Raw genomic sequence first — 27,677 nt, forward strand, 5'->3', positions numbered from 1 at the left:
TGCAAACAGCAATTAATGAAGCCCTCTTATCTGTGTGCAAGCCATTAACGAACAGGGAAAGGCAGAGCAGGTGATACAGGAGATGTAATGTATTCTGGGGATTCACACGTTCCGAATTATGAGCTAGGAATGGAGTCATGAAGACCAGTTTGACTCTGACATTAATTCTAAAACCACAGTAGGCCTGTAGGAAAAAAGCAAAGCTGGAAGGAACAAAGGTTAGTGAGGGCAAAGTAGAACCCCCAGAAAAAAACATGAGGCTGATAAACACTAACTGGAAAAGATGTGGACAGAGCAAGTCACCAAGCTTTGTCTGAGCACTTCTAACTTCAATGTGATTATTCCTGTAGGGAGAATGGTGCTGACTGCCATGGAACTCAGCTCACAACTGATGGAAGAGGAAATACAGGGGCAACAGATCTGGCTGTAACCAACACTGAAAATGTCAGTGCATATGGGTACTGTGCCTTGTGTTGTAGAAGCATGGGCACCATACCCCGGTTTTCAGTTTCCTGAAGACCTGCTCATGGCTTCCACCTCACTTTTGTTAACCTGCTATGTTTTGGACATCCATCCCATATCCAGGACACAGCTGCCTGTGAACCCAGCTGCCCTCTGCATTTCCACGCAGTCAGTTGCTGGAGCTCCATGCTTATGTGGGGAAGGCATGTTTCCTCACTGCTCTGTGATCTTGCAGAGTAAAGAAAAGACAGTTATTTAAAGCCATGTTTCCACACTGTAAAATTATAAGGAGAAAGTTCAAGATAATGCATTGGGCAATTTTTTTAAATGCCATTTTATTTGCATTTTGTATCCAAGTGAATCACTCATGGTGGTTCCCTAAGCAGCATCATTTTCACACTGAGTTGCACAAGCAAATGTACACACACACACACACACACACACACACACACACAGAGAGAGAGAGAGAGACAAACTCACTCAAAGAAAGAGAGAAAACCACATATATGTAGACTCATTCCCCCTCAAACAACCCCACACATGCCACAAGCATATTTGCACACACATACACATGCCACACATATCATATTGACAGACAAATGTATACAAAGCATATATATACCATACACACACATATATATACTCACACATATAAACACACATAGCACTCACAGACACAAACATATATGCACACAAATGTATAAACACCATAAACATATATACACTATACACACACATCACACACATGCCAAAATATACATGCACCACAAACATACGCACACTAAACCACTCCCATATATACATATATAACACACATATATACACATATACTCTCTATATAAAACACATAATACACACAAATATGAGTATATACCTGTCAAAAATATAGTTCATTTTTATACTAGGAAAAGGGTATTAGTTTAAAATATATTTTGGATTATAATTAAAATGGCATCATTCTCCAAAAATACTTCTGAAGTCAGGCCTGAAGACCCAAGCCTTGTAATCCTATCAATAAGGAAGCTGGGGAAAGTGGCTTTGATTTGCAGGGCAACTTGTGATACATAGTGAGACCATGTCTCAAACAACAGGAAACAAACTAAAAACTCAGTGCTATTCTGTAGGTGCCTCTCTGGCCCTATCCATTTTCTCCAACCTCACTTCAAAAGCTGCACCGCATTTTTCTCACATTCTGAAGTACTCACCATCCTAGGAAATATGTGACTTCTCCCTGCAGCTAATGTCTTTGGAATCGCTGGTGGCAGGGCTTAGGCGAGGTGAGATGAAATGCTAACACATCTGGCAGTTCCAGACGGAAATTAGCTCGGTGGCCATTTCTGACACCCCATTAAACACCAGTTCATTCGCGTGGAGGTTCTACAAGGCTCAACAGCCATTTCTCACATGACATTTGAAGCTGAGGATAAAATAAAACTGCCCGAGCTAGAACACATTCATTTCTGTGTGTTCACTTAGCTGTTTATTCCAGTATGGTTTTCATATTGGAGACATTATTTGAAAACAGTTTAAAATCAGACATCCTATATGTGAGAGAGTAATAGGTCTTCCATCTAAACAGGCCCTTCTGTGGAAAGCCTGCCCTACAGCCCTCGTTCAGCTCTGCAATGCCTTGGAGATTTCTATTTTCTCTACCACAGGGATCTGACTTGGCTATTTTTCTAGAGGGAATGTAATGACTGCAAACCAATTATTTTTTTCTCTTATCTCAAATTAGGCCACAATACCTCTGAGTTGGTATACTATTTCTAAGAAATATTAAAAATAAAAGCATTTCTTAGGCAGGCAAGGTCACCTCTCCTAAGCTCTGGCCCAGTTTCCGTACACAATGGTCGACTGGCATATGTAGGAACTTAAGGACTCTCTTTTTCTTTTCCTTATTTTTTTTTTTTTGGAGTGGGGGAGTGGAAATTGCCACCCATATCTGGCTTTGCCCACTCGCATCTTCAAATTTCTATGCATGCTTTGCAGAAACTGAGACTTTGACTCATTTAATGGTGCTGTAAAATTTCACTGGAAGAAACATCCACATCAGAAAGAAAGTTTATAGATCAGAGTTCTAACATGTCAGAGTTTCAATAGCCTGTTGGTAGAATATAACATCTGTCCAGATTTTCTATGCTGTGAATTCCCCTTGTGGAAATAAGGAAGAAAGAGAGGAGAAAAGAGAGAAAGAAGAAGGGAGGGAGGGAACGAGGGAGGGAGGAAAAAAAGAGAGGGAGGGACCAAAAAAACAGTAGAGTACAAAAGATATTACAGCTTCAATTCTTTTCTAACTGCCAAGCAATGTTCATGAAGCAGGGCATCAGAACATGGACCATACTCTCAGGCCCCCAGTTCCCTAGACTGCTGCTCCAGGGAACAATTCTCCAACATCTGTACTTAGGGAGACACATAAAACCATGGAAAGGGTAAACATTATATGTCATGACAAGTTTCTTTTCTGGTCCAGTAATTTGTGTTCTATAGACTCCCTGTGCCTGAGCAGACAACTTTCCTTCCCTTAGACTTAGGAGACACACACACACACACACAGAGAGAGAGAGAGAGAGAGAGAGAGAGAGAGAGAGAGAGAGAGAGAGAGAGAGAGAGAGAGAGAGAGAGAGAGAGGGAGAGGGAGAGACAGACAGACAGAGACAAAGACAGAGACAGAAACAGAGACAGAGTTGGAGAGAGATTTTCATATGCTTTATTCTAAGTGTGACATTTTCCACTGAGATCTTAACTTGGCCTATTTGGCTTTTAATTTTCAGCACCATTTCAATTTGAGTTTTTTTAGTAATGCTCTTTGTCATATTCTATTTTTACATCTTAGATTAACTTCCTCATGTCATTCAGCTTTTGGCTTTTGTTCTCTTGAACCATGCCCGTATTCTTTTTGAGTTGTTTGTGTTGTTATATTACCTGCATGAGCAAACACCATCCAAGAGTTAGCATGCCTCTTGCTGATCTTCTCTTCTGTTGCTTTCAGATGTGGCTGTCCCCTTCTCATTGTCCTACCAGTGGCAGCTCAGGCAGAAGAGTTTGTAAAGGTGAGGTCAGGAGGCTTATAGGGGCAGGAGGTGCAGGGCCTACCTGGTAGCACAAGAAATAAAGATTCTATAGTAATGGGTGGTTTATATGGAGGGAATGAGTGGACCTTGTCTGAAGTGGACATTTGGAAGATCCAGAGGAGCTAGACAGCAGCACAACGCATTTCAAGGGGAGAGAGAATTGAAGGGTGGAAAACAGCAAGGAGGAAGTCAGTGTGAGACAGGAAGGACTGAAAAGCAGAGGTGATTCTCCATTTTCACACAGAACTGGGAGTTTAAACAGTTTCCCCAAGGGCTGATTACAAGGGAGTTCTATCTAACATCTGGAGATCGGATTCACATGTGTATGTAAGTATGTACATAGAATATATGTGCAGGCACACACATATATTTCAGAAATACTGCATAAATAAGTAATAAAGACAAACCCCTGGACTTTGCCGAGTGCACACTTCTAGAGGTAGCAGCATGGGCTGCAAGATGCCTTGCTCCACATGAGAGTGTTCACTGTCGCTGTTTTAGAGAAATGTTCTTTTTTTTTTTTTTTTTTTTTTTTTTTTTTTTTTTTTTTTTTTTTGGTTTTTCGAGACAGGGTTTCTCTGCAGCTTTTTTTTTTTTAGAGCCTGTCCTGGAACTAGCTCTTGTAGACCAGGCTGGCCTCGAACTCACAGAGATCCGCCTGCCTCTGCCTCCCGAGTGCTGGGATTAAAGGCGTGCGCCACCACCGCCCGGCGAGAAATGTTCTTTCAGTGACTATGAACTGGGTTTTGTGGTTTGAGATAAAGGCTCTGCTATTGGATAAACCTAACAGAGATTCTCATTCATCACTGCTGGATAATATATTCCTTTTGATTTTGAAATGAAAGCACCAGCACTTTACCTTTGAGAGACAGAGTCAATGGAAGCTTACAAATTATGGGACAAAATGATGCTTAAAGAAATTTAAGCTGTATAAGAGCATTAAGCAAACAGGCATGGGGGTGTCCTGAAATTCATACTCGCTGCCTTGAGGATAGAAAGGAAAGCTTCAAAGACTCTCTTTATAAAGCAAGAATTAGCAGGTATTATAAATGTTTGTAGTAAGGAAATTGATAAGAATTCTAAAGTTATGAACTAAATCAAGAGGGAAAAAATTAAATGAATATGTCAGATTTTATACCCATTTGGGAAATATGACGTTAAAACATACTTCATGCTATTGGACAAAGAAAGTTGTGCATCTATTTTCCTGAAGTCGGTGCAATGCTATACCATCCCACTAGACAGTGAGATAAGTATAATCCCCCATGGCATGAGGAAAGACAATGCTTTCTTCATGCACAAAGTGTCCTTCCTATAAAAGAGCTCATTCAAGATGGTTAATATCAATTTTAGATGATTAATACAAAGCATAATGTAATAAGAGACCTTTTAGGAAGGAAATAGGGAAGCAAGAGTGGAAATGGAAATGTTTATTTTCTTTCGTGGTGTCTTTTGCATCTTTTCATACAAAACACATGCACACACATGCACATATACACACCCAGCTCACAGAATAACCTCCTGACTATGTGTCACTGATCTGTAATGACGAAGCTCAGAACACCCTCCTGACTGTGTGTACTGATCTGTGATGATGGAGCTCAGAACAACCTCCTGACTGTGTGTCACTGATCTGTGATGACGAAGCTCAGAACACCCTCCTGACTGTGTGTACTGATCTATGATGATGGAGCTCAGAACAACCTCCTGACTGTGTGTCGCTGATCTGTGATGATGGAGCTCAGAACACCCTCCTGACTGTGTGTACTGATCTATGATGATGGAGCTCAGAACAACCTCCTGACTGTGTGTACTGATCTATGATGATGGAGCTCAGAACAACCTCCTGACTGTGTGTCGCTGATCTGTGATGATGGAGCTCAGAACACCCTCCTGACTGTGTATACTGATCTATGATGATGGAGCTCAGAACACCCTCCTGACTGTGTGTCACTGATCTGTGATGATGAAACTCAGAGGGACCACATTGATTTTGTTTCACTTTGGTCTGTGGACTATGGTCCTGGGTTCTGAATAAGCAAATTTACTTTCCAGCATTTGTGTGTATGTGTGTGTGTGTTTGTGTGTGTGTGTGTGTGTGTGTGTGTTTGTGTGGTCAAGGAATAAACTATGTGACCCCTATTACACACTATTCTGCTACTATGTTAGTTTTCTAGTTTTATGAGGTTTTTTCCCCACACTAGATAAAGATTTCAGAGAGGGCTTGGGGAATCTTTTCATATTATTTCTTCCCTATATAGGTTTGTGCTCAAAACCCTGGAAAACTGTGAAAAATACATGTGTATTGTACCAAAATGTTTAAGTTTTATCCTGAAAAATGGAATGCTTGCTAGCATTTCTGCTCAGTCTCATAATAACAATACACAAAATTGGCCATTGCTTTGTGGCTCTTTGTTCTATACTGAAGAAAGTCCCTCCTGAGGAGAAAGCTCAGCAGACTTGGGAGCTCATAAAACTCACAAGCCAAAGAAAGTGTCATGCCATGGTATTATGAACATACAGAGAGTAAGCAATTCCTGAAGAATAAGAAAACTCAGTGGAGTGTCCCCAGTGTTGGTGAGGGAACACTGGCTGTTGTGAGTCATTACCCATGCTGGGTTGGGCTTTTTTGATCTGCCTGAGTTACAAATTCTCCTATGCACAAATCCTGCCCATATGGTTGTGGAAGCAACCTAGATATAATCACTGATTCCGCAAGCTGGATTTAAACAGAAACATTTCTTTTCCCTGCTCTTCTCCTGTCTTACTGGAGTGAATTGGAAAAGATTCCCCTGGAAACACGATGTTCCAGCACCATACAGCACTCTTAAATTATTTGCAGTAACAACAGCCTGGTTATTATGTCAATACTATCCCTCCCTACTGATTTTCCTCCTGCTACTTATGAGATAAACAAAATTGGTGGCAAAGTCAGGGTTCTACTGTTGTGAAGAGACACCAAATCCATGGCAACTCTTATAAAGGAAAGTATTTAATTGGAATTTGATTACAGCTTCAGAGGATTAGTTCATTGTCATCACGGTAGAGAGCATGGTAGCTTGAAGGCAGGCATGGTGCTGGAGAAGTAGCTGGGAGTTCTACATCCAGAACCAAAAGCAGCAGGAAGAGAGAGAGTGAGACACTGGGCTAACTCTGGTTTTTGAAATCCCAAAGCCCATCTCCAGTGAAACACTTCCTCTATGAGTCCATGGAGGGCATTCTTATTCAAACCACTACTTTCTACTTAATGGACCCCACAGGCTAGTAGCCATGTCTTAATGCACAAACACAGTCAGTACAACTTCAGAAGTCTCCATAGTCTGCTTTAGTCTTCACACTGCTCAAAAGTCCAGTTTGTCCTGACAGTATTGGGAGCTGCCTGTGTCACACAGTGTACCTTTTATCCAATAAGCTTTACCTGCAAATGTTTATTGCACTGCAATGAGTCGTTAGTCTGGTTCAAGGCCTCTGGTTTCTGGTACCCGATCATCACTGGATCCTCAATGAAACTCCTTTCAAATATCCTGTGGCCACCGCAAGTCATGGAGATCCAGAGTCATCAAGATCTGGAGGTTATTGTTCCATAGGACCAGTCCCTTTTTGATCCACAGCAGGTGCTAGATGGGGTAGATGTTAGTGTGTACCAACCCCAGGCCTGGCTGTGGGCATGGACGGTAGTTAAGCTGGTCAGTTCAGGCCACTGGGAGACCCTATTCAGGGAAAGAGTGGAGCTAGCTCCTCTATGCCCATGCCATCAGGATTAGTTCTCCCTTACCCAGAGCCAGTACAAATGAATAGGTGTTGGAGAGGCAGGAAAGATGGAAGAGAAAAGAGACTCTTAGATTTTTGATTTGTTTGTTGTTGTTGTTGTTTTTCTTTTGAAATTTTTTTATTTGCTTATTTTGTTTGATTTTTTTCAAATTTTTCTTTTGGGTAGATGATGCAGGGGTGAGGGGAGGATGCAACGATGTTGGAGGGAGGTCGCTTGTTCTTCCCAGGCACTCGGGTAGACCCAAAATAATTTCACAGAAACTGTATCAATTAAATCACTGCTTAGCCCATTAACTCTAGCTTATTATTGGCTACTCTTACATCTTAATTTAACCCATTTCTATTGAGCTGTGCATCACCATGAAGTCATGGCCTAACAGCAAAGTTTCAGCATGTCAGTCTCAGGCAGCGGATCCATGGCTTTTCCCTGACTATGCCTTCCTCCTCCCAGGCTATAGGCCAAACCAGTTTTCTTTATTCATTAACCAATAAAATCAGCACATAGACAGAAGGACCTTCTACAGCATGGAGGGACTGAGAGGTGAGTAGAATTGGGGTGAATGATGTGAAATTCCCAAAGATTCATTTAAGAAATTATGTTAAAGAACAAAACATAACCAAAACAACAAATGAACAAACAAAACTAAAATTTCAAGTCTTTTCTGAGATTTAAGACTTTCTTAATTGTAACCCCTTGTAAAATCAAAATAAAAATTCACATTACATATTTTCAACATACACTGGCACAGAAAGTGAATTATCACTCTAAAAGGGAGGAAAGAGAGTATAGCAAGGAAATACTGGATTAAAACAAGACTGCAAAACAGCTGGCCAAACTCCAAACTCTGCATCTCCATGTCTGATGGCAAAATGCATTTCAGATTGCCAACTCCTTTCAGCTCTTTTGACTACAATACAACACACTTCTTTCTCTTGGACTGGTTCTACTCCCTGTTAGCAGCTTTCCTTGGCAAGTCTCCCAAGGCTCTGGCATCTCCAATATCTTAGAGTTTCTAACAAAATCCAGGCTTCCCTTTCATAGCTTCACAAAGTGGCCTCTCTGAACCCGTATGTAGGGTCATCACTGACACATACCTAGCCTGTCGCTTTCTTTAGTTTCTATATCCCCAGTCTTGTATCCTTGACTCTAAAGCTAGAACCATGAAGCCCCCTCTTTCAAATACATTTTCATCAGCTTTCTCTTTTCTATGGTTTCCTCTACTTTGTCTTTGTCTTTCTTTAATACCTGTTCACTTTTCTTTAATTTATTTTCACAAGTTGGAAGCTTAACTGGGTGGGGTCCTGCCCTGAAGTTACCACTCCTTTTACTCTATTTTGCATCAGGTTTTTCTTTAAACTTTTTATCTTCTTGAGCACTGGACTTAGCTCATTACATTTCCTTATACTCCCTATCTCCTCCAAGTGTACATTTTACATTTTTACTTGCTCAGCTTGCTCCTTTTCATTCTAGATATGTATAAGAGTGACCACTAACAACGGTACGACACAGTCAATACCAGTCAATCTCTTCTGACAAAGTTATTCATCCAAAACTCTTCAATTTAGCCTCAGACAGTTTTTAGGACCAAGGGAGAAAACCAAAATATTACAAGGATGCTCTCTAGGCCACTTACTAGTATTGTCCTCTGCAACAACTTGAACGGGGCCATCAATGTCTACATTGCTCCCAGCATTACTGTCTTCCATGTTTCCACTAATATGGCTCATTAAGCCTCTCTCTGAAACAAAGTCAACTGCTTTCTTAGTCCAGAGTCCCAAAATCCACGCTCTGCAACAAGAACCATGGTCAGACTATTACAGGAATACCCAGCTTCCTAGTACCAACTGAAGTTTCAAAACCCCCAGCCAGGCCAGTGCCTAGCTTTTTCTTTCCGTAGCCTATAGAACTGGGTGTAACTCCCAGCTACTTCTCCAGGACCATATCTGCCTGAATGTTGCCATGCTTCCTACCAAAATGATAATGGTGTAAAACTCTGCAACTGTAAGCAATCCTCAGCTAAATGCTCTTTTTTTCTAATAAGAGTTGCTTTGGTCATAGTGTCTTTTTACAGCAATGAAATAGCAATTTAGACAGTGGGGCTAACAATAGAACTGCATTCTGTAGTCCTAGAAAGAAACAAGACAAAATTTAGAAATCATTTGGGCAAAATCATAGAGTTTTTGATTCTCCCCAGAGATCCCAGGGTGAATCTGTCCCTTTCCTCTTCCAAGGGGTGAGTTTCCTCCAGAGCTTCCCAAGGTGCCTCTTTTGTACTGTTGGCATTCCTTGGCTCTAGCTGAAGTTTTTCTGTCTTTCTATCTCCCAGTCTCTCTTGCTTCCTCTTCATATTGCCTTTACCCTGTGCATGAGTCATATCTCTCTCTCCTGCCCTGTTCATTTTGTGTGTGTGTATGTGCAGGGGTGCTCACATGCCATGGCTTACTTGGGTATCTCAGGAAACAACTCTTTAGTGGGGTGCTTCCCTTTCAACATTGAGGGTCCATAGAGAGAACTCAAATCATCAAGCATGAAGGTCCTTTTATTTATAGTTATCTTATAGACCTTTTGTTTCTTTATCATAAAGACATTTGTGAGTGATTTAAGTCATTCTCATTGTCATTCAGGATAACTCATCATCTTAAAATTCTTAATTATCACACAAATAAATATGTTTAAATCTAACTGTGGCATATGGTTTTGGTATATGTTTCAGGCAAATCTGTGTATTATTAAGGCAGTTTTAATTAAACAGTGTGTAATTGGTAACATAATTGTTAATATGTAGAAATCTGTGCAATCACATTTTACATTAATTAGGAAAGAAAAAGGAAGTTGCTGTCCTTATAACTGTACAATTTTACCCTCAAAAGAACTTTGTGACTGCCATTAATGTCTATGTTTAAACAACATTTAATTACTAAAACCGAAACAGATATATTAGAGTATAAACAATTAGGATGGCAGATGGTGAGAAATGTTACATAGATTGATGATACATGTAGAAAGGTAGATAGATGGACAGACAGATCAATGATAAGTAGATAGAACTACTATGTCTTCCTATTCATAAGTTCAGGCCTGGTTCCCCTTCCAAATACTGATAGTTCACAATATCTTGAAGAAGGAACATAGAGTTTATAATTTTAAGTAATTATTTTAAAACATTTCCAATATTGTATACTAATTGGAGATAAATCAAAAAACTGTGAATATTTTTAAAAATTAATGTTTTAGTGCCATAAATGTATGTTCAATGATGGAATTATAAAAGTAGCTTGGTTGAAGGACAATGGCAATGCACATGAACTCTACAGTATGGACGGGCTCACTGTGAGCCTTGTCAGTTTGGTTGCTCACCTTCCTGGACTTAGGGGGAGCTGGGAGGACCTTGGACTTAACATAGTGAAGGAAACCCTGATGGCTCTTTGTCTTTGGAGAGGGGTGGAGTGGGGTTATGGGTGGAAGGGAGGGGAGGGAAGGGGGAGGAGGAGGGGAGGAGATGGAAATCTTTAATAAAAAAATGAGAGCCGGGCGGTGGTGGCGCACGCCTTTAATCCCAGCACTCGGGAGGCAGAGGCAGGCGGATCTCTGTGAGTTCGAGACCAGCCTGGTCTACAAGAGCTAGTTCCAGGACAGGCTCCAAAGCCGCAGAGAAACCCTGTCTCGAAAAACCAAAAAAAAAAAAAAAAAAAAAAAAAAAAAAGAGAAAATAAATAAATAAATAAATAAAGTAGCTTGGTTGATGACCTAATGACCTTGATAACTAAAGATGGTCCATCTTTCTAAGATATGTACAAAGGACATGGCAGGAAACCTTGACCGTTGTTTTATAAAAATACAAGGAAACAGAAACATTTCTTGAATATTCAGAAATGTTCCAGGTAAATCAAAACACAATCTAAAGTAAGCCAGGCAACTGCTGTTACACCTACGGTCACTTCAATAGATTCTTACTGAGATTGTTTGCACTCAGGGTCACCCACTGAGTTACATATGCTTGTTTCTATAAACAAAATGTCTAAAATTACTGGCTCTGACAGCTGAAATTTAAATAATCATCAGGATCTTAAAATCCAAATTCCTTATATTACTAGTGAAATTCACAGGTGAAAGTAACTACATCACTAATGTTAGCAAAATTCTCTCCTGACTTGGAGATGTGCCTTAGCAGACAATGTATTCTTTTCCTAGCACCCACAGCGAGTGGCTTACAACCACCTGTAACTCCAGCTTCTAGGCATCTGAAACCTTCTCGCCTCCATGGATACCTTTATTTATGTCACACAGACACAAACACACACACACACACACACACATATACACACACACACATGCACATATACCCATACACACATACCACATACACACACAGCACACACATATACACACTCACACATGCACACAAACAGCTGTACAAGCATACCACATGCTCACATGCACACATACACACCAGACACGACACACAGACACACACAAACACCCCACACAAACATGCACACCCACCCACACATGCACATATACCCATACATATATATCAGATGCTCACACATGCTCACACATGCACACACAGCACACACAGACACACTCACACATGCATACAAACATCCGTACATGTATACCACATGGTCACATGCACACATACATACCAGACACATATACACACACATACACACCACACACACACTCCCACACACAAATAAAAATAAATCTTTAAAGGAATTCTCTTTTTTTGAATCTCAACCCACATCAAGTTTTTTTGTTTTGTTTTTACTTTTTTCTTTCTTTTCCTTTTTCTTTTTATTCATTTTTATTGAGGTCTACATTTTTCTTTGCTCCCTTCCCTTCCTCTCCCCTCCCCTTCTACCTTCTCCCAAGTTCCCCATGCTCCCAATTTACTCAGGAGATCTTGTCTTTTTCTACTTCCCATGTAGATTAAATCTATTTATGTCTCTCTTAGGTCCTCATTATTGTCTATGTTCTCTGGGATTGTAATTTGTGGACTGGTTTTCTTTGCTTTATGTTTAAAAACCACTTATGTGTGAGTACATATAATTGTCTTTCTGGGTCTGAGTTACCCCAATCAAAATGGGAGTGGGAACAGATCATGCTTTTTTATCTTTCCCTGTTTATTTTCTCCTTCCCTCTCTTCCATCCCTTAATTCTAGTGTTTTTATTTTTTGATTTATCAACGAAGTAAATCAGTAACTGATATAAGATCTGACTCTCTTTGCTAAAGAAAAACAAACCAGAAGTACATTTTAGCAGCACTGATTAACATGCATCTTGCTGATCAGTCATGATTTTGAGCTACTCCATATATTCATTATTTTGAGCTACTCTCTCTCTATATGAAATGTATTTTATTATTTATTTACTTGTATGTGCATGTGTAAGTAACATACATGAATATGAAAAATGTGAAAAGAAATAGTCCTCATAATTCCATATTTTCATTATTATGTGATATTGAAAGTTGCCCATTCTACTCAAATTGTGAAAAATACAGACTAGTTAAGACATATTTATTTATTAAAACAAGCTATCTTTTTAATTTTACATACTAATCCCAGTTTCCACTCCTTCCCCTCCTCCCATTCCCTCCCCCATCCCACGCTGTATCCACTCCTCATAGAGGTTAAGGCTTATTGCTTTGGGGAAGGTCGAAGGCCCTTCCTACTATATCTATACTGAGCAAGGTATCCATCCAAAGAGAATAAGTTCCCCAAAAGCCAGTACAAGCAGTAGGGATAAATACTGGTGCCACTACCAGTGGCCCCACAGTCTGCCCCAGCCATACAACTATCACCTACATTCAGAGGGACTAATTTTGTCTTCTGTTGGTTTTTTCCCTGTTTGGCTGATGTTGATGAGATCCCATTAGCTCGGGTAGACTGTTTCAGTGGGTGACCCCATTATGGTCTTGACTTCTTTGCTCATGGATTATTTATTTTTACTTAACAAGCATTGATCAAAAGTCTCACATGGTCAAGAAAATGCATGGAGGATATAATACTGAAAAGTTAGTCTTCATTCTTGTAATTAAAAAAATAATCAATGTTTTTGTTGTTAACATAACTGCACTACACACTTATTATATATTAACAGGCAGATTTTATGCACCATGCCTTTTACTACTGGAAAGTGCAGAGTGAGAATGAGAAGTAGATTAGTGGCTATGTAATCCAATCCAGAAACATTAAATGCTAGGAAGGGTTGAAGAGTAAGATGTGAAGATTTCCGTTATGCATTAATTTTATGAGGCTACAAATGGTCTTAAAAGGGAGGTTCATGGCTTTTTATTTAGGTATAGTACAGAGGAATTATTTTTATGACATTGAAATAATGACCTTTGGGGGACTCTGGTTTCCACTTTGGTTGCTCTAAGTAATATTTTTATATTTTGAATTTTTACCTTCTTCCTCTAACATTTCACAACTGAGGTTCATTCATCTGCCCTCTCATGCGAGAAGCACTCTTCTTAGTTTCCTAGGTTTTCTGCAATGGAATTTCACATAAATATCCTTTTCTTAAATTTCTAATAATTTGTAACTTCTTAACTGTCCTGTGTGCAGTCATGTGTTTGAGTGACGACTATGTAAGGTTCTACTAAGAGGGAGAAACCATAACAAGCTGACACTCAAAAGCTATGTGGGCCCATAGAACAGCAATGATGCTGTTTCTGGGGTGCATAGAGCTGGGGAGATGGGAAACAAGGGTCATGGAGTAATGAACCCAGAAAGACTGAAATGAAAGCAGCTCTCTATTTCTCTCAAGACACAGACGTGGAGGACATTGTTTGCCTCTTTTATGTGAGAAGATGCTTTCTGTCACCATTGATGTGGAGATGATAAACACATTAAAGATACATACAACAGGAAGATTGTAGACTCCTAACATATTTGGAATGAGGAGGAAGTCTAGATGAAGGAGCAACTCTGGGAGAGTCACAGTACTTCAGTATATTTGGCTTGCCTTGGGCTTCACAAATTATTAAACTGTGATTTACTCTCTATGGTTTGGAGCTAACCATAGGAAAGAGTTTGGAAGTCAGGAGGTAATAGAAATGTCAGTGTGTTCCAAGATATATTTTCTTTTATTGCTCTTGTATCTTATCTTCTTCTCTAGTGAACCCTCCTTTCTCAAGGGAAATCTATCTGATTTCAATTGAATAAAGCCTACACAACCTAAGGACAGAAGTATGAAGACATGACTAACTAAACTTCCTGTTTCCATGGCTGTAATGATTGCTGTAAGCATGCCAGTAATTTAGAATCTTCTCTGGCAATTTCTGTTAAAACAAGCCAAGAAAATTATCACTATTCCCTGTTCTTATGATGGAATGTGTGTGAAGTGAATGGTTGGGGCTTTCGTTTACTTTGCAGAGAAACTATGAGGATATCTATGATGTCTGTGAGTACAGGACAGAGGCCAAGTATACTTTGGTATTTTTGTTTGTCAAGTTTTGTTTGCTTAAGCCATTACTAAAAAAATACTTATGCAAAGCATACAGATTAATGAGTTAATCATCTCAAAATTTAATAATGGTGATGATTGTAATTGCTTACCATTGTTGGGGTTTAAACAAGTTTCAAGTGTCTAATGTGTATTGTTTTTACATGTTCTAAAATGCCAACAATTCAAAGTAGATAAATGGTAGAGTGACTTTAACAAACGACACAAAACCAATATTCACATTTACTTTTTTATGAAGAATTACAGGCATAATCTTCCATCAGGTAAGAAAAAAATGGTGCCAATATGGCTGTGAACATGAATGAACTCCCAATTTGACTGATTCTAAACTTCCACAAATGTAAGTAGCTCACCAGTATTTTCAATAATAATTTACATAGTAGAATTAGTTGCTCAAAACTTGAAATGAAGGGGTGTCTAAGCAGGCCATCAACTCTCCTGAGAGAATGAGTATCTCTACAATGAGCGAGCATTACCTCTGAAATGCCAAGTCAAAATTCCCTTGCTGAATAGAAAGTTCTTTGCTAAAGCCATATACGATAGAGGCCATTTTAATATTTATTTTTCTGTGTATTTCACTTTGGCCATTTCAATCACTTTAGCTTTACTGTAAAGCCTCTTCTAACAGACACTTCCAGCCTTGATTCAATCATCATGAAAAATAAAAATAAATGGAATAAAGTCCTTTCTACTTCCTAAGCCCATTGCAGCTGTGAGATAGTAATTCTTTGCAATACTTTTGTTCTCCGTGGTTATGTTGCTGCAGCTCAGCTGAGCACTCAAATTCTCCAAACTTCTGGTTAAAAGTTTACTGCATTTTCTTTGTGTATTCTTTGATTAGTGTACAATTTTCCTGTAACATGAAAATTACCTCATTCTGTAGGTCACGGATCATTTTGCTCTTTCTTTCCACTTCAGTCTTCAAAAAATTAATCTGAAAAAAAGAATAGTATGCATATACTTTCTCAATATATTAATGTTTTTTACTTTATATTATTTTGAGGTATCCTGAAATTATTACAGTTTTAATATAAACATTCAAAAAGAAAGGATCAAAGTTTTCATTAACTAAAACCTTAATTTCCTAGATCTTTATTCAATTTTATTACATTAAAGCTTATGTAAGTTTTCAAAGGCACAATTTTATAATAGTGAAATGTATTTATGTTCTTTTTAATACCAGCTAATCTACATTTGTTTTCAACTAATTATGGAACTGATTAAATTAGGGTTACTGATATCAAAAACTTAATCAAGGTGGTAAAGATCACAGTAACTGATATAACTCCAAATATAGTGAATTAAATAATTTTGGTTCTTTTGCTGAGAAGCAGAAGGCCAGCATTCAGTTCCACCATCTACATCTATCCTTTTATGGCAGCTTCCATTATGACTATTTCTCAGGTAATATGCATGAGAAACCCAGTAAAAGATACCCGATATTTTGACTCTAAACTATAGAAGCATCTATTGTCTCTTCTGTGGTATTTCAGCTAAGGCACCCAGAGAGAACCAGCTGTTCTGTAGCTCACATGGGTAGAAGGTGTAGTTGACACCATTTTGGGTGGAGAAAGTCAAATGACATGATCAGATAATTAGCAAGAAGAAAATAGCAGGTTGCAGAGAGATGGAATGAAACCAGTATACGCAGGTGTCCGAGTCATATAGGTAGAGAGGTATAAGAATGACTCCAGATGGAGTTTGTCTTCGAGAGCTGAAACTGCTGTACTACTTTCTAGAAGACTCTAGCACCTGACTCCTGATCTTTGCTTTCCATAAAGGGCTGCTGAAGCCTTATGTAACCTGTAAGCACCCTGTCCTTAGAGAATCCATGAACAAAATAGCTTCATCTGTCACTGAAAACTCAAACCAAATCATTTGATAGTGATGACATATATAAAACAAAATGCTTAAGAACTACCAGGTCTATTGTTTCGATCATTAATTCTTGAGGCAAATTTAAACTATGGGTATGCTTATGTCAAGGAACTACCACTAAACACAATCACTGTCCCATTACATGGGGGAATTCAAGACCATTGGTAATTCAAAATAATTACCTGTAATGGCAAGATGTTATTTAAAATTTATATATCTGCAGAACCAGGGCATGCTTTCTGATAGACGAATTTCATAGCTAGTTCCATACATAAGTATTTTATTGGTAACAAATCTTTACATTGTGAAATAGTTGAAGCAATCTTAGTTTCATACATAATTTATTCTGATGCCAAACCTTTATTTATTGATAGATTCAGTATGCTTGCATTGCTCATATTCACATTTATTAGGAATATACTGAAATAGATTTCAGTATCAGGCCTGTAATTCTTTAAATACTCCACACAGCCATATGAGAATATGAAACTCAAATGTATTCAGAATATTTTAAAATATTAGCATTTTGAGATCACCTGCTTGGAATCCCAGTAGGATTTAACTTCCCTACAGAATAAGTATTCCTAGTATTGACTTCAATAACGGTTTTCAAAGACAAGAATAGCAAGTATTTGCTGTGGGTGAAGCATGGAAGAAAAGAACTTCTTTATGCTTGATGAGGCTAGAAGCTCTGAAGCAAGTCTTGCTTTAGAATTATGTCTCATCCAGGACAAGTTGAGCTATAAAAGTTAACAGGAGTCATGAAATGCATCCAAACACCATTAATATCTTTAATTATCATCATCACACCTGCTAGCCTTTTATCCCTTCTGTCTGCCAGGCTTTGGCAAGGCAGACCCAAAGCTGAATGATTTCTCACTGCAACATCCATGCATAGATAAAAACAAATCTTTCCGTCTTCTTAAAAAGTGTGTTGGAACATGATCATTTCAAGGAGCATCGACTGTTCACATAATACAAATTTTTAAAAATATATTTTTTTCACATTTTATGACTTAATAAACAAGTTTGTTATTGTATTTCACAGAATTTTATTTTGAACCTGGAAAAAAACTTTACTTTTTGTAACTTTTTTTTAGAAGAATTGTACAATCTTTAATTTGGATAAAAAAGTCACAATTCAAAATTCAATCAAGGTCACCATAAAAGTATCTTTCCTTTAAATTTCCTTTAAATGATTAGCATAGGGTGTAGAAAGAAAAATCCCAAGCTGTTCTGTTCAAGGTTCATCAACTGCACTTACAATGTCTTCCCAAATGAGTAAAAAGTAAAATTTCATTCACTTAAAAGATTAAAAGTTTGTATTGCATGTTTGTCCCAGATTTTCTTTATTGGTCTGTTTATAAACACCAGGATACTCGCATGGGCTTCTTTGATAGGCCTTCAGGGAACACAAGAATGAGGAAAGCTCTTTGACATAAGGTTTTCATTTTCTTAGCATGCTTTCTGGGCTGGTTAATGTTCATTTCCAGCTTGATTATATTTAAATAATCCAGGGGATACACTTATAAACCTATCTGTGAAGGAGTTTCCAGAGAGGTTTTATTGAGAAGGCAAGAGCCAACCTGAAGGTGGATTGCACCACACCAGGGGTTAGATGACTAAAGAAGAAATAAAACACAAATAACTGAAATGTACTTAAAGAAATATTAAAATCCTTAGTCTTCAGGGAAATGTAAATCAAAATTACACTGAGATTTTTTCTTACACCAGTCAGAATGGCCAAGACCAAAAAAAAAAAAAAAAATGACAGCTAATAACAGCTAATGACAGCAAGGTATGCAGTAAGAGACATGCATCGCTGGGGGAGTGAAAACTTGTACACCCATTATGGCAATCAGTACAATGGTTCCTCAGGAAGATGGGAACTGATCTACCTCAAGGCTGAGCAATATCACTTTTGGGATTATACCCAAAGGACTCTACATCCTACTGCTGAGACAATTGCTTACCATTGTTCATTTCTGCTCTATTCATAATAGCCGGAAATTAGAAACAGCCTACACACAATCATTAAATATGGTGAAGTCAAACTGGTGCCTGTGTAAACCATTTATTCCTACTGAACAGTGTTCATGATACTCAAAGTTACTCTGCACACTTCCAAATGAGAAAGGTAAACATTAATCCAGCTACAATACCTTAGATAAACAATGGTGTCCTCCCTGCAAGATGTGCTAGCGCAGTAGCAGCACAAAGCTTTTGGGAGTCACCAACCAATAGCTGATTAAATTTAAGGACCACTTCATGAAATGGAACCTATGCCTGACGCTGCTGGTGCGGTCAAGTACCTAAGACAAAACAGGCCAGAGACCCGAAAGGAAAATGAAATACTGAAGTTCTGCTGAAGTGACATGAGAGTACAGTGACTCCTCAGTTCACGCTCATCCTCAGACATCAACAGAGAAGGTTTTTACTACAGTAGATGCAAATAAACACAGAGACCCTACTGCTGGACAAGCTGTGGAAAGACTATCCTAAATGGGATGTCTCCATTAATTCCTCTCTTTCAGGGCTCAGGGAAACCCATGGAGGAGGCAGAACGGATGAAGGATACCAAGGAACTAAATGACAGCAGGATGGTGCAAATACGAAGCCACAGAGACTGTGGTAGCATGCACAGGTCTGGGCCAGATGGGGGTCCCATGATGAGAGGGGATGTGGACATAAGACCACATCGTTAGCCCAGGAGCTATCTCCAAATGATAACCACTAATAAATGGGAAAATTAGTTTCCTCCAACTGAGTCTCACTGCATATGCAAACCACTCTTAAGGCCAGGCCCAATGCCCACCGGTAGATGACCAACACAAAATGAACTCAGTGGCACTTTTGGAGGCTCATTACCCATAATGCTTTGTCAGGGCTCTGTTGTTTTCTTGGTTTTAACCATAAGTGTCTTTAGTACATATATACATACATACATACACACACATACACACATACATACATACATATATTATACTTTGTTTTTCTACTTTTTGTTTTTATTTTATTTTTGTTTTGGTTTTGTGTCTTTATGTAATTTTTGCATGTGAAAAATACGTGCTTGCCTCTGTGTTGATATTTTTCTTGAACTTTTTAGTTCTTTTGTTTGTTTTTGTTTGTGTTTCTGTCCTATTCTGCTTTGTTCATTTTTTTATCTAGTTTTATTTTTATTATGTTTCTGGATGCCTCTTTGTATTCTACTGGGAGAGAGAAAGAAAAGGGTATATATAGATTTGGGTGGGTGAGGAAGTGGGAAGGACATGGGACCAGTTGGGAGAGGAGAACCATAATATACTGTATTAAAAAGTATCTATTTTCAGTGAAAATAAAAAGAAACCAAGAAGACAAACTAAGAACCAGGAAAGACATTTCTGTGCTTGCTGAGTGCAGATAACACTGTGACCAGGTTCGTCTTGATCCTGTTACCGTATCTCAAGGTTCCCTCAGTTCTAAGTGCCATAATGGATGGACTTTTTCTACTGTTCATCATCATCCCCTTCTTATTTATTTATTATATTGAGCTCTACATTTTTCTCTGCTCCCCTCATTGCCTCTCCCCTCCCCTTCAACCCTCTCCCAAGGTCCCCATGCTCCCAATTTACTCAGGAGATCTTGTCTTTTTCTACTTCCCATACACATTAGACCCATGTATGTCTCTCTTGGGGTTGTCTTCTTTATTTAAAGTGCTTTTAATTAGATATATTGAAACATCAACAAGAAAAGTTCTCAGTGTAAGGACTGGTGGACATATGTAATATCTCTTTTCTTGGAAGGAAGTTTCAAGAGGCTTTCCAAGATTTCTACTGACTCATATTCCCAGAAAAATGCACAACTATCTTTATGATACAAAGAAATGAGTAGCTGTCTGGAGAAGCCAAGGCCCAGTTTAAGCACTTCATTGGTCTTTGATTACAAATTTATGTCAATATCATACTGCTTTGACATGACATCACTGGAGAATAGTCTATACTAAGATATAATGCTAAGAGAGAAATACATAGATCTAATCTACATGGAAAATAGAAAAGGACAAGATCTCCTGAGTAAATAGGGAGCATGGGGACCTTAAGAGAGGGTTGAAGGGGAGGGGAGGAGAGAAAAATGTAGAGCTCAATAAAAAATCAATAAAATTAAAAAAGATATAATGCTTCCAGTTTGGTGTGTTTTTTATTGCTACTTTTATATTTTATTGAAGATATGTTTTCATACAAAATTTTCTGATTATGGTTTCCCCTCTGGTAGGATTTGTTGAAGGAGGCAGAAGCAGGAAGATTACTAGTTGTTTTGTTTTTTAATCTAGATAAGTGTAGCCAGGGAATTTTCTTTTTCAATGTCATTTATGTAATTTTTTTGTAGATCATTGAAGATGATTTTTGGTAGAGATCTCATTGGATCTGTAGTTCTTATTGGGCAGTGGAAAAGTTTTCATACCTTGGAGTCTCCCTCCATGAACATGGGAGACATTCCAATGTGTGTGTGTGTGTGTGTGTGTGTGTGTTTGTATGTGTGTGTGTTGTGGTGTGTGTGGCGTGTAGTGTGTGTGTGTGCTGTGTGGTGTGTATGGTGCATGGTGTGTGTGGTGTAAGTGGTGTGTTTGGTGTGTGTATGTGGTATGTGTGGTGTATGTGGTGTATGGGTATTATGTGTATGTGGTGTGCGCATGTGGTATGTGTGTGGCATGTATGTGGTGTGTGTGTGGTGTGTGTTTGGTGTGTGTATATGTAGTATGTGTATTGTGTGTGTGTGTGGTATATGCGTTCAGTGTGTATATGTTGTATGTTTGTATGTATATAATGTGTGCATGGTGTGCGTGTGTGTATAGTGTGTGTGTGTGGTGTGTATGTGGTGTGCATGTATGGTGTGTGTGGTGTGTGTGTGGTGTGTTTGATGTGTGTGTGGTGTGTATGTGGTGTGATGTGTGCATGCAGTGTGTTTGTAGTGTGTATATGGTGTGTGTGGTGTGTGTGTATTGCGTGTATGTGCAGTGTTTGTATATGGTATCTGTGTGCGGTGTGTGTGGTGTGTGATGTATATGTAGTATGTGTGTGTATGGTGTATATGGTATGTGCTTGTGTTATGTGTGGGGGGAGTCCTCTCTGTGTGTTGCTTGTATTAGTTAATGAATAAAGAATCTGCCTTGGCCTGATAAGGCAGAACTTAGGTAGGCAGAGAAGACAGAACTGAATTATGGGAGGAAGAAAGCAGAGTCAATGCATGCATCCACTGGAGACAGATGATGGGAATTTTACCCGGTAAGCCACTGCCACATGGCAATACACAGATTAATAGAAATGGATTAAATTAAGATGTAAGAATTAGCCAATAAGAAACTAGAACTAATGGGTCAAGCAGTGGTTTAATTATTACAGTTTCTGTGTGGCTATTTCGTGGCTAAGCTAGCCAGGCAGCCAAGATAGACAAGTAGCTCCTCCTTGCAACATGTGTGTATGGAGTATGTATGCAGTGTATGTGTGTGGTATATGTGTTCTGTTTGTATGTGTTATGTGTGTGTTGTGTGTGTTTATGTGATGTACATGTGTGGTGTGTGTGTGTATGTGGTATGTGTGGTTGTGTGGTGTGTGCTTCTTTAATTATCAAAGTAATGCTATTATAATTTTTTTCTCATTTTTTTATTAAAAATTTCCATCTCCTCCCCTCATCCTCCCCCTTCCCTCCCCTCCCTTCCACCCATACCTCCACTCCACCCCTCTCCAAGACAAAGAGCCATCAGTGTTCCCTTCACTATGTTAAGTCCAAGGTCCTCCCAGCTCCCCCTAAGTCCAGGAAGGTGAGCAACCAAACTGACAAGGCTCACAGTGAGCCCATCCATGCTGTAGAGTTCATGCTTATTGCTTATGATAGGCGTATTTCCTCTATTCTGTTAAATGCATTCCTGTTAATCTGTAGCAATTGTAAAGCATATTGAACCTGTATCTATATTAGCTACTTCACTATCAGGACTTGAGAACACTATTCACATTTATGAGTTTTGTACCCTTAAGCACTGAGGAATTCAATTGTGATCTAAAAGATCTTTCTGGTAACGTTTTTTGGGTTTTGATATATTTGATCATAGCAGCTGCAGAAGTGATGATATGAATTTCTCTTTCCCAATTTGGAAGTCTAAAAGTCATGACAAATTAGCTTTTTTTTCTTGCTCTAAGTGTGATAAAGCTTTCAAACTTTCAATATTGACTATAATATTAGCTTTTTGAGTCTGTAAAGGATCTGTGCATTAAGATATAGACCTTTGTTTCCTAATTCGTTCATTTTTTCATGAAGTGATTGCATTTTATCAAGTGTCTTTCATGCATCTGTTGATCATGTATTCTTTATCTTTATATTATTGATATAGAATGCTTCCCTTATTAATACGAATATTTGAACCATCCTTGAATTCTTTGTTATGAATTCACTTCTCCATAATAATCTTTTCTATAACTGATTTAACAAGTTTGATATCATTTTGTTTAATGTAACTGCAATATTGTTCGTGAAGATAATTGCTTGCCATTTGCTCTTGATGCCATTATGTGGCCTTGGCAGGCACATTTGTAAAAATTCCATTGTCATGATTTATTTACTTTTTAAAATAACCTTATTGGAGATTTCTCAGATATTTGTAATAGTTTACACTATTGATGTTGTTTTAACAATATTTGGTCACTTGCTCTGCCTTGCTCTTACTTATAGGCTTGAAGCTGTGTGTGTGAAGTTTTACTGCTTAGGGCAGAGCACAGTGTGATAATTTCAGTTTTTCCTGGGGTTTGCAAAGCCATTGCTAGTAACACCTTTGTTCTGTAAAGATTTTTCCTTAGAAAACATTAGTATCTTGGCAGCTGTTTTTCTTAAATGTTATTTTGTGTTCGTTTTCCTAAGTTGTTCATGATGTAGAAGTTTCAATTTTTAAATTTAGCATCTTTATACATATTTTCCAATATTTTTAGTTTTATTATGTCCAATTTTAAGATTTTGTGTTAATATAGTTAAACTATTTGAATTCACTGTGATTTCTAATACATCAGGAGTTTTGTTACTTTGGAAGCTTGCTTGCTTTTCTTCTTGTATTTAGTAGTCTTCTAGTTCTGCTGTTATGTGTGTGTGGGACTAACACAACTCACGTAGATATTTGATCATGCCCTGTCCCTGGATGTTCCAAGACGTCCATGCCCGTGAAAGTTTTGTCACATAAAGAGTTCCCACTATGGAAATCCAATGTCTGCACTGAACATTACTGAATTATACTTGCTGTTATCCCCACCATTTCCTTTCATCTCCTTCTTAGCTTTCATCATCATCTTAGCTCTTTGCAGGGAAAATCAAAGAAAACGAAAAGAGTCCTTCCTTTTCCACACCTGGAGTCACCTCAGGAGAGGCTTTCTTTGAAGTTGGTCACTTGAAATATTTGCTTTATTCTATGAGCTGCTCTCTTTGTAATGCATACATTTTATGATTTTTGCTGACATGTTGTGTGATGTGATGAGTTTTTTAACTTCAGTACAGGAATGAAGCAAATCTTATGGTGCTTCTTCACATCTTCCCACTGGTTTACAACTAGCAATATTAAAAAATGATGATAGCTTAGGTTGAAAATTGCTTTTCTTCATTATAATCTTCCAACACATATAATGAATAAAGGATATATGTTTAATTTCATAATTCATAATTCATGTTTACTTTCATAATTCTTTGTTTCCCAACACACAGTCATTCTGAAACAGCACCATGTGTCTACATACACTTTTGTTTATGCCTACATATGTCTAAATATTGGCACACATGTGACTTTAAAAATATTTAAAACAATTATATTAAATAACAATGATAGCATATCTGCAGGTAAGAAAATACAAACCATTACCAAAATTGAGTTGTCTTGCAATTACTAAATAGAATGACGTCTCAGGTGTTTAGTCAGAGATTATTTTCAGATTGGTGATACAGCTCATGTCTGTGACAGAAACCTTAGTGATTCTGAACTTCAGATCAATCTCACACAGCTCATTGTCAACCTGTAGGAAGAACTGCTGGAGACCAATGATACTGTCCTGATTGTGTAACTAAATGGTTCTGATTAGCAATGACTTAGCATAGAAACGTTAGAACATCCCTAATGATTCAGAGCAGACTACATTATGTGAGTCTCCCCTTGTCAGACATTAATCCTATGTCATCATTGATAATGCTTACTGTGACATTAGTGGGTGGTAGTGGCAATGATAGTCTACAATTTTGAAGTTAGTTACAATTCATCATCCCTTCTGCTTAGTACCTTGTGTGCACAGAATCATAATCACCAATGAAGAGCTTTGTAAGTAGTCAATAGGAGAGCCTGAGGGAAATGAAATGACCACATATGAATTTTTAATAAAAATGGTGAGCAGAGAAGGACAGAATATCACTTTCTTGTCTACTATAGCCTATAAGCCAGATATAATTACACCTTCAATTATGATAATATTATTTTATTTCTATATAATATATTTTAATAGTATATTATTGTTATTTTAATAATAATAACAGCTTTTATTACTTTAATGTAATACACTGTCTTAATTTGATAAAAAACCAAACTATCAGAACCTGATCAAGTCCACAGAATCCTGTTCTGCTAGGAATTATCCTCAGAACGGAATGCTAAATCAGTCCCCACAAGCAGGTTTAGGCTTAGGAGAAATGTGAGGGAAGTGGGGATAGGTGTGTCACAGCTCTGAGGGAAATCCACAAAAAAGGTACGGAGAGCATGCTGGGTGGCACACAGGGGTCATACTCTATGGCATTTTCACACCTGGATATTCTATCTTGGACCTCTGCCATTTCAAGAGTGACAGTGTTCTTCTTGGACCTCGTCTGTATATAGTGTGGTTATTGCTGTGGTGTGTGCCTTGGTTGGTCTGCCCACTAGCAATGTAAAGTGAGTCACAAGTTTACTTCCTGTGAGCTACAGCTTCTTAGAAATCAGTCGATAAAACGATATGGCTTTATGACAAGGGTCTGAGAAAATAGTGAATACACCACTTTATCAGATTAAATTCCCCAAGATAAATTCAAATGAAGTCTGATTGGGCAAAGCACAAATGAGGTCACAGACAGAGCCATCCAACATTCTAAGTCCATATTGAGGAAAATATTGACCAGGAAGACATTAAAACCTGTCCATTCTTTTACAAAAGGTTTGGTTCCCAGATAGCCAAGCACTATGACATCTTACATAAAATCACTTAGTGTTTTAATTTTGTCTAAGCATGCCCTAACAGGAAACATTCCTAAGACTGCAAAGCAGGTCGAAAGATAGCCCTTAGGACTCAGCAGTCCTGTGTGACAAACTGAACTGAGGTTCATTATCAAAACTCCACACTCCAACCAAAGTTTACAGAAGCTTTGCACATAAAAGGCTCACCAGAGTTTCTAGAGAGCGTGGGCTTCCAGTAATTGAGCAAGATGGATACCTGCATTAATCTTGTTTTTGGTTTCTAAAACTGAGGTTGTGTTTCTTGTAAAAGCAAAATGTTGGATTCTGTTTTCGTATCCAGTCTTTTAGCCTGTGCCTTTTTATAGGTGAATTGAGTCCATTGATATTAAGTGATATTAATGACCAGTGGTTGTTAACTTCAGTCATTTTTAGTAGTAGAGTTTGTGTGTTTCCCTTCTTCTAGTTGTGCTGGTGAAGGGTCGCTAGATGCCTGCGTTATTGTGGGCATTGTTGGACTCCTTGGTTTGTGATTTTCCTTCTATTACTTTCTGCAAGGCTGGATTTGTGGCTGCGTATTGTTTAAATCTGTTCTTGTCCTGGAATATCTTGTTTTCTCCATCAATGGTGAATGCAAGCTTTGCTGGGTATAATAGTCTAGGCTTGTATCCATGTTCCCTTAGTGTCTGTAGCACATCTATCCAAGCTCTTCTGGCTTTCATGGTTTCCATTGAGAAATCAGGTGTAATTCTGATAGGTTTTCCTTTGTATGTTACTTGACCTTTTTCCTTTGCAGCTCTTAATATCTGTTCTTTATTCTGTATGTTTTGTGTTTTGATTATTATATGGCGTGGGGATGCTTTCTTTTGATCCAGTCTATTTGGTGTTCTGTAGGCTTCTTGTACCTTCATAGGAACATCCTTCTTTAGGTTGGGGAAGTTTTCTTCTATAATTTTGTTGAATATGTTTTCTGGGCCTTTGAGTTGTAATTCTTCTCCTTCTTCTACCCCAATTATTCTTACGTTTGGTCTTTTCATGGTGTCCCAGATTTCCTGAATGTTTTGTGTTAAGAATTTGTTAGATTTGTTTAGTTCTTTAATCTGTGAGTTTATTTCCTCTATAGTATCTTCAGAGTCCGAGATTCTTTCTTCCATCTCTTGTATTCGGTTGGAAATACTTGTCTCTGAAGTTTCTGTTCGTTTACTCAGAGTTTCCATTTCCAGTCGTCCCTCAGATTGTGTTTTCTTCAATACCTCCATTTCATTTATCAGGTCTTGTACTGTTTCCCTTACCTGTTTGATTGCTTTTTCTTGTTTTTCTTGTTTTCCTTGGGTATCTTTGAGCGATTTATTTATTTCGTCTACCTTTTTGTTTGTCATCTCCATTTCCTTATGGCAGTTTTTTACCTCCTGTTTAAGGTCCTCTATTATTTTCATAAAGTACTGTTTAAGGTCGGTTTCTTCTATATCTTCTAGGGTAGGGTGTTCAATTCTTGTTGTTTCGGGATGTCTGGCTTGTGGTGATGTCATGTTGCCTTTCATGTTGTTGGAGGAGCTCCTGCCTTGGCGCCTGCCCATCTCTTCCTTCAAAAGGAGCCCGGAGGCGTTTGGTGTCCTAGACCACTCTTTGCTGTGACTGAAACTGGTTGGATCTCCCCAGTGCCAGAGGAGGACCTATTCCTTGAGTCACAATCTGAAGAAGCCCGCACTCCCTTGCAGGAATCCTCAGACCTGCCTGGAGGCCAGAGTCTGACCCCTTTGGGTGGATGGCCTTAGAACAGGAGCAGGACACCTGAGAACACTAGGGAAAACTTGGGAGACAC

At 38.4% G+C, this 27,677-nt stretch overlaps 1 protein-coding gene across 1 annotated transcript in view; it reads right to left on the minus strand.

The window, feature by feature from the left end:
• Positions 1–27,677, minus strand: part of Luzp2 (leucine zipper protein 2) — a 206,222-nt gene that overhangs the window by 165,543 nt on the left and 13,002 nt on the right. The window contains exon 4 of the mRNA XM_038313970.1: positions 15,650–15,712. Within this exon, the coding sequence (XP_038169898.1) occupies positions 15,650–15,712 (63 nt within the window). The remainder of the gene's footprint in view (positions 1–15,649; positions 15,713–27,677) is intronic.

The sequence above is a fragment of the Arvicola amphibius genome, chromosome 12 (genome assembly GCF_903992535.2).
Source record: "Arvicola amphibius chromosome 12, mArvAmp1.2, whole genome shotgun sequence".
Classification (NCBI taxonomy): Eukaryota; Metazoa; Chordata; class Mammalia; order Rodentia; family Cricetidae; genus Arvicola; species Arvicola amphibius.